This window comes from Lathamus discolor, chromosome 5 (assembly GCF_037157495.1).
Source record: "Lathamus discolor isolate bLatDis1 chromosome 5, bLatDis1.hap1, whole genome shotgun sequence".
NCBI lineage: Eukaryota > Metazoa > Chordata > Aves > Psittaciformes > Psittacidae > Lathamus > Lathamus discolor.
The window spans coordinates 35,113,192-35,121,823 of NC_088888.1; the positions used below are offsets into that span (position 1 = coordinate 35,113,192).

General features: G+C 44.5%; 1 protein-coding gene across 1 annotated transcript; it reads left to right on the forward strand.

Moving 5' to 3' along the window:
* The first annotated feature begins 518 nt into the window (after positions 1-518).
* On the forward strand, positions 519-8,246 carry DYNLT2 (dynein light chain Tctex-type 2). Its single transcript, XM_065680371.1, has 4 exons — positions 519-652; positions 4,681-4,881; positions 6,295-6,453; positions 7,831-8,246. The coding sequence occupies exons 1-4, from the start codon at positions 620-622 to the stop codon at positions 7,939-7,941; spliced, it is 504 nt and encodes a 167-aa protein (XP_065536443.1). The 5' UTR covers positions 519-619; the 3' UTR covers positions 7,942-8,246.
* Positions 8,247-8,632: the final 386 nt, after the last annotated feature.

Genomic DNA, 8,632 nt, shown 5'->3' on the forward strand with positions numbered 1-8,632 from the left:
ACACAGTAGGTATGACAGTTCGTACCAGAACTGACATTGGCTGCCATCAGGAGTATCCTATCTACTACTACTACTAGAAAAAAAATACCTATAACGTCCACACAACATAATTCAGCTCTCCGCCTTACTTTGCGCCCCGCTCCCCATTTCACTGCCAGAGACAGGAGGCAAAACATGATCCCCGCCGCCCTCTGCTGCCTGGAACAGACCCGATCCGGAGCAGGCAGCTGCCGTTTGCAGGGAGCGTGGCCAAGCCCCGGGTTCCACCCGCGGCTGACCCCCCCTCCCGCAGCACCAGCACGTTCCCCGGGCCGGCAGCAACCCCGAAGCCCCCGATCCGCCCCCTCTCGCCCGCAGAGCCCACCCCCGCCGTTCCGCCGTAGCGCCGTTACCTCCGCTACTGCTGGACGCACCCGCTCACGTCACGACGCCCAGCTAGCGCGCGACGTCACGCCTGTCTCGCAGGGGGCTGGTCCAGCCCGCGGCGGGCGAGGGTGGATTTGCTGCGGCACGTCGGCGGGAGCGGGTGGAGGCAGGAAGAGGGGAAAGGAGAGGCGGTTGGGGTCTTCGCTTCGCCTCCCTTCGGGGGAAGCGGCGCTGTTTGCCGCAAGCCCCAGAGATGAGCTCCAAGGCGCAGAAGCTCGACGTTCTGGTGCGGCAGGGCTTGGTGGATAAAGGCAGCGAGAGCGGCCGCCTGGCAGCCCCGGCGGGTTAAGCCGCCGGCGGCTGTGGTATACCAGCTGTGTATGGAAGGGAACGGGTGTGAGGGCAGCGGTAACGGCCGTAACGGCCGCACCGCGCGCCCGTCGCGTGGCTCGAGCGCGGGCTGCGGTGGAGTGCGGTGTCCTCCCGCTCCATTGTGCTCGCCTGAGGCAGGGGCGCTGGCTCGGCCTGTAGCGCTTCAGCTGCCGGTGGAAGGAGGGAGTGATGGGGCTTGGGCCCTTAGGAGGGCCGATGTGGTGGGAGAATGTGGGGTCGGTGTGTGCTTAAAAGGTGAGTGTGATCTTGTGCAAACTTGTAGCAGAAGTGCTGCTGCCATCTGGTTTATACTAGGTTGGGTAGCTTGTCCTCTTTCTGCTTGGTCACATGGCATGTCCATGTCAACCTTGCAGTTGGTATGCTGCCTCACGCATTGGCAGGCAAAGTTGTTAAAAGCTTGTGAAGGTAAAAAGTAGGCAAGAGTGGGCCTCCCTTCAGTGGTGCAGTCTTTCCAGCTCAGGATGCTACTTTAGGTTCTCTAGGTTAAGAAGTATGCCCTCTTTTGAATAAATAACCAAGAACTGTTTTCTTTCATTATAAAGCAACTACTGATTGTTAAAACAGACTTGCCACCAAACGGCTTTTCTTTCAAGTATCAAAAGCTTTTTCTCTCAGTATGCTTATTTCTGTGTGTCCAAAGTTAAGCCTATCTAGTAGCATAAAGTAACATAAGAACAGGCTTTTGTACAGTCACAGAATCATAGAATAGTTAGGGTTGGAAAGGACCCTAAGATCATCGAGTTCCAGCCCCCCTGCCATGGGCAGGGACACCTCACACTATACCATGTCACCCAAGGCTCTGTCCAGCCTGTCCTTGAACACCACTAGGGATGGAGCATTCACAGCTTCCTTGGGCAACCTATTCCAGTGCCTCACCACCCTTACAGTAAAGTTCTTACTTATATTCAATATAAATTACCCCTGTTATAACCTGTTACCCCTTGTCCTATCACTGCAGTACCTAATGAAGAGTCCCTCCCCAGCATCCTTATAGGCCCCCTTCAGATACTGGAAGGCTTCTATGAGGTCTCCACGCAGCCTTCTCCAGGCTGAACAGCCCCAAGTTCCTCAGCCTATCTTCATACAGGAGGTGCTCCAGTCTCCTGACCATCCTTGTGGCCCTCCTCTGGACGTGTTCCAACAGTTCCATGTCCTTTTTATGTTGAGGACACCAGAACTGCACACAATACTCCAGGTGAGGTCTCACGAGAGCAGAGTAGAGGGGCAGGATCACCTCCTTCAACCTGCTGGTCATGTTCCTTTTGATGCAGCCCAGGATACGGTTGGCTTTCTGGGCTGCGAGCACACACTGAAGCCAGCTCTTGTTCATTTTCTCATTGACCAATACCCCCAAGTCCTTCTCTACAGGGCTGCTCTGAATCTCTTCTCTGCCCAACCTGTAGCTGTGCCTGGGATTGCTCCGACCCAGGTGTAGGACCTTGCACTTGGTTTGGTTAAACCTCATGAGGTTGGCATGTGCCCACCTCACAAGCATGTCCAGGTCGTTCTGGATGGCATTAGTTCCCTCCAGCGTATCAACCAAACCACACAGCTTGGTGTCATTGTCAAACTTGCTGAGGGCGCACTCAATCCCGCTGTTCATGTCACCAACAAAGACGTTGAACAGACCGGTCCCAACACCGATCCTTGAGGGACACCACTCGTTACTGGTCTCCATCTGGACATTGAGCCATTGACCACAACTCTGCTTGCGGTCATCCAGCCAGTTCTTTATCTACCGAGTGGTCCATCCATCAAATTGATGTCTCTCCAATTTAGAGACAAGGATGTTGTGCAGGACAGTGTTGAACGCTTTGCACAAGTCCAGGTAGATGACGTCAACTGCTCTACCCCTGTCCATCGGCTCCGTAGCCCCATCATGGAAGGCCACCAAATTGGTCAGGCAGGATTTCCCCTTAGCTGGCTGTCACCAAGCACCTTGTTGTTTTTCATGTGCCTTAGCATGCCTTCCAGGAGAATCTGCTCCAAGGGTTTGCCAGGCACATCGGGAACTTCACCTGACTGCCATGATTTTTCAGATATGATGGGCAGTGTCAAATGTAAATCCTTTCACAAGGGATACAAATATATAGAAAGGTAATTGTTACGTTGTGCTAAAACTTAGAACCACGGTATTCATATTGTGAAATAAAGAGGTAGGTTTATTTACATGCCATTTGTGTAGAGGTATCAGTAATGTTTTTGGTTGTCTCTAATAAATTGCTTCTTGCACATGAGCAAATGATTATGAAGTCTCCTGTCACTAATAGTAGCAGTTAAACTTGTAAGTAACAGCATTTTAGAAGTAATGTGCTATAGACGTGAATTTCTGCTGTCTGTACTGGTACAGCCTGAAGGTGTTGTAACTTATGCTAAACCATATTAGCAAAGAGTTGCTGTTATGCATTTTTCATGGGTTCATTTCCACTGACATGTATTGGGATGCTCATTTGAGCAGCTCAGCTGGTAAACTTGAGGTGGTTTTTATTCTGTTAAGAGACCTGTGATGAGCAAGTAGGGGTTGTAGTCTTTATGGATCTGAGTTTCAGTTAGAGGTTAACAAGTATGCATAGTCTAAGTGCAGTTGTGTTTGTTCCTTGCATTTTTAGCATAGTGTAAGCAGTATTTGGAATTTGCATTGTTGGCGTGGTATCAACAAATACCTGCAGCCAGTCTGGCAGCCCTAGTGTAACATCACTAGTTTTCAACAGCCATCTAATTGTAAGGAACTAAAGGAGAGATGTAGATAATGTCCACAGTGTTGATAGGGTATGTGACAGCATGTATGTGATCTCATAAAGAAACTGCATTGCTTCCCTTATTCTCAAACTCTGACTGAAGGGCTTGTGAGCCCCTGAGCAGTGCATCTTTTCACCAGACACCGTAAGTGTATAATTGTTTTATTATACTTCTTTGTGTAAGCGTTACACTGTGGTATTATATCACCTTTGTGTTCTTTTCTGCTCTTCTGAAAAGGAACTGATGATTTTCTGTCACCTAAGTTCCAGGTGTAGTCAGGTAATGGAGCAAGAGACTGAAAAGTTAGCAGAACTTGAAAGCAGTTAGGAAGCAGATGGTATGGAAGACCACAGTCTGTAGCATTTGTTGTGATCTCATAGGTTCCATGTGCTTTCCTCTCTCTTTTGTTTTGTTATCCTTTTACAGTTATGTTTTAAGCCAGCCGTGGAGGACAGCAGGTGACACATTTTGTGTGCATCAACAGACTTGCAGCTTGCATTCACAGAGGGCCAAATTTTATTATGTTTGTTGAAGAGTGATCATATACAACCTGGATGGAAAGAAAATGTGGATCTTCAGAGTTCTGATGACAAATAAAAAGAACTGCTCTGTTTTTAAGTTCCAAGCAAAATTACAAAGCTCACAAATTGGCGCATAATTCCCTCCCCCCTTTATTTTTATTAATGAGAAATTAAATCATTAATACAGGATGCATTTGTTTGGTATCTTCATAAGGAATGAGGACAAGAATGAAATTACATAGCAAATTAATCAAGCAAATATTTTGTATAGGCTGTTTGAATGAAAATCTTGAAGTTGTGGTTTACAGTTTCGGACACATGTTAATGTTATGTGGTTTTAACTGGGAAGCAGGGCAGATTCAGAGTGCTAGTATGGTGTGTCTGATTCAGTTTAAATGCAAACTTCATTTGGGTTTTGGTTGAAAAGAAGTCAAATTTTGGCAGAAATTAACTACTGTTCTCTTTTTTTCAGTCAAAACAGTAGTGTCAAAACAGCCAGAAGATGATACCCATTTTCTAGCCTTTCTGTTTTTTTTGTAACGTGTTCCTAGACAAATTGTGGTGCTTTTTTCCTCTTAACTGTAAATCATAAAGTATTATTTAAACTGTTAAATGCTGAAATATTGACATGTGAAGTAGAGTTTTTTATTATTTTTCACAGGTGAAAGGAAAAAGTGCACAGTCTTATGAAGTTTCAGGTCTGGCTCCAGTGGAAGAAGAGCAAGCTAGTGATCCAGCAAAATCTAAGCTAGCATCCAGAGCTAATAAGGCAAAGATAAGATACGCTAATACTTACAGGCTGGAGCCGTACAATAGAGTTCAGGACTACTTAGTAAGAAACAAAGCTCAAGCAATACTAACGGTATAGTATTTATTTAAATTGTCTGATTTTATTGCAAAAGTAGTGTGTTTTGCAAAGATTATATTAACAGTGTAAGTTGCATAAACTTAGACATATGATAAATCTGCAGACTTTGGGTTTTGGCACACAAATGTAGAATGAATGCACTCTGTTTTGTGAAGTGCAGGTGGCCCTCTGCAAGGTGAACACGGTGTGAACACATGCTATTCAGATGGAGCTGAAGCTTCTTAAACTCTTAGCCATTTCTAAATCAAATTGAGCTATAGCAATGTTCAGAGTACATTAATCTGCATCCAGTTATCAAAATATCCTCACCTTGAATTTGTGGGATTGTACTCTTCAATTAGTTAGTACTACTATCACATGACCACAAAATATACTTGTGGTGTCCTTGACAGTCTGACTGCCACGTACAAAAATTAAGCAACAATGAAGGACAACAATCTTTTATAGCATCATAGAATGGTCTGGGTTGGAAGGGACCTTAAAGATCATCCAGTCCCAACTCCCCTGCCATGGGGAGGAACACTTTCCACTAGACCAGGCTGCACATTCAACCTGCCCTTGAACACTTCTAGTGATGGGACATTCACATCTTCTCCAGAAAACCTCTTCCCATGTCTCACCACCCTCACTGTAAAAAATTTCTTCCTTATATCCAATCTCACTCTACCCTCTTTCAGGTTAAAACCATTGTTCCTTGTCCAGTCACCGCAGATGCAGGTGCAAAAAGTCTTCTCTGTCCTCCTTATAAGGCCCATTTATATATTGAAAGGATACATTAAGAGCAGCCTGAGCGAGGTCTGTGAACAGTTTTGAGCAGGAGGTTGGCCTGGCTACCTCCAGGGAACCCTTCCACCCTAAGTCCTTCTAGGAGTCTACAGAAATTGCTGTGAAATTCTGTTTAGCCTAAGTCTTCTGCCTTTTCATGAGTGAAAAACAGAAATGTGGCCAACACAAGGATGTTCCTCCCTGCTGAAGCTCCAGGTTGTCCTTGGTTGTACCCCACACTGGTGGTAGAGGACAACATAGTATCTTGAGATATGTAGCTGTTAGTGGTAGGTTGAATAGATAAACCCAGCTCTTGTAATTATGCTGTCTGGAAGACACACCTTGGATATTTGGAATAGATTTTGTAGTGCTGTTTTCCAGTGAACCAAGTTCAAATGATGGAGAATACACTCCTGTTTGATAAATGGAAATTGGCCATCTGTGTTTGTCACTTTCCAAAAATAGATAAAACATTTAACAGTAAAAATAGTGCAGCCTTTGCTGTTTGAGAGCACTGTCTGTATTGATTGTTGTACTCATTAGTTCTTCTAATGCTCTCATAACAGAAATGACTGTAAAAGTTCTTCAGCAAAAGACTACCAGGATGAAAAGCTTAAGATTTTTCAAAATTGTTTTTAATAGAGTGAACTTCAACAAGACAAATATGATGGAGCTTCTAGTCTCTCCTTGTGTGCTTCGATCTCAGAAGAAATATTAAAAGCTGTGAAGGAACTGAACTTTGATCGCTATAAGTATGTGGTATCAGTACTAATTGTGGAAAAGGCAAATCAGGCAGTGGAAGTGAGCAAACATTACTTATCTCTTGCAAACTGAAAATAATTTTTAGAATTGTTGTTATCTCCTAGGCATTCATCCACATTCAGCAGCTTTACTAGTTTGAGGTGGTCTTGAAGCCTTTGGGTTCTTTATGCAGAGCAGTAGGCCGGGGGGACAATTGAAGGTACTGCTGCAATTCTGCCTAACCCTTGTGGATGTTGTAATCTGAGACTGGCAACAGTGGTAAGCAGCCCATGCTGCTCTTCCCCCTCCAGCGGTTATTTCCACTGTGTGCTGGGCCAGTGCAGTTGCACAACTGCAGTGAATTTCTTTTTCCAGTGTGTTTTGATCTCCACTTGGATTGTCACGTTCAGCACAAAATGCTGTGTGGCTGCAGTTTGGGGTGATATGGAAAGGAAGGGGTGACAAAGAAAGGGATGGGAACTGTTTCAACTGTAGCTGCCACCAGACATGCTCCTTGAACTACAAATTAACGTTAGTGATCTGAAGTTGGCACACCCAAAAGAAAAGTGCACTAGATATTCCTATGTTTGTATATGAATGTACATGTATTACAAGCTCATGCTGACATTCAGAACACCTTTAAGTATCTTGCTGAGTTTCAGAGCACTTTTATTTAGGAGTGTTTCGACATCAGCTCTTGAACCTGATGAAAGATGATGAGACTATATGTGGTTTTAGTGGGTTACATGAAACAGTCTCTGAAGGGTTGTGATCTTCAGTACCAAAGCCAGTCACGGGGGTGGGGGGGGATTGCTTTTTCGAGAAGCCAACAGCATTAGGACAAGAGGAGACCTAGCCACTTTTCTGGTACTGTCTCATGGCATGCTGCCCTGAAGTTGTCCTTTGACTGAGGAGCTGTAGGATAGAGCAGGTAACTGAAATGGTCCAAGTTGTTTTGTTTTGGTTTTTTTTCTCCTGAGGAATGTGTTTATTCCAGAAGCCAATTCACACCTTTTAGCTTTGAAAAGAGTTTTATCAAAAAAGCTGAGAGCCCCGTGAATGGTCTGAGATGGACTGGAGTAAGCTGGAGGTGGAGGAGTGGGAGAAGTGACTTCTTTGTGACATGTTCCGCAAACTGATGTCTATTTACCTGGCTTTTGAAGGGGTGCTGTTATGGTACGCTAAAGTGCCAACAAGAGAACATGAGAGAATTGAAGTTTTGGTGTAGAGATTTTTGGGTCTGTTGGGGTGTGAGTGAGAATGTGTATTTTAACATTGAATAGGACCTGTTTATTCTGTGATTTTGCAGTTGTTATTACTTGTAAGTCTGTAATGCAATTGTATCAGCATTTATATCATGCTGTGTGTTCTATACAGACATAGAAAATCTGTGCTGTATAGAGATTCACAAATAGCTTTTTCTTTTCTTTCCCTTAGGTTGCCAGCAGATGGGTCTGGGATGTTGAGAGAGACACTTGGGTTTCAGCTGAATATGAAACTAACACATTTTTTGCACTGGCTTTGGTAGTGGCTTGTTATTACGAGTAATACTCTAAAAGCCACACCTGGTTTTGGTATATTAAAAAAAATCCAGAATGTCATTATTTTAGCACTAATTTTTGCCCTAATGCTCTTGGTTTGTTGAAATTGACATACAGTTGAGATAATATTGCTCATTTTTCTGTGTTAAAAAAAAAACCCAACAAATGAAAGAAAAAGATAGTTTTGAAATGTGTATGATTCCATACATATGAGCTTCAGCTGCTGGAATGCTCTGCTGTGAAGGTTGAAGCAGCTTGGTAGGAGACCAAACTTTGCCAGATTTTGAATGCTCCTTGTCTGTTGCATGCCTAGGGTTGATAATGAAAGTTTACAATAAATGGCAGGTGTCGCTACTCTTAAAAATATTCTCTTTGTAAAAAAAAAAAAGCGAGTGTTCAGTCTTTTCCTAGTTGTACCTATGGTAAAAAGCCAGTCTGTATAGAAACCTGGCCGGGAGGGCAGCTATGCTTCGCACACCTAAAAATTCGTGGACATTTCCAGTCGTTTGCTTCGCATGGAGGGTGAGTTCAGTCATCAGCTTCCCTGATGTCTGAACTTCCCTGATGTTCCCTTCATGTCGAGTGTCAGCTGCGCTGGGGCTGGTGGCTGAGTGCTTAATCAGGCAGGTTTGATCGTTTTGTCTAGTGGCTTCTGCTGGTGATGGCAGGATGGTGGTGCCAGTGTCAAGGTTATTGAT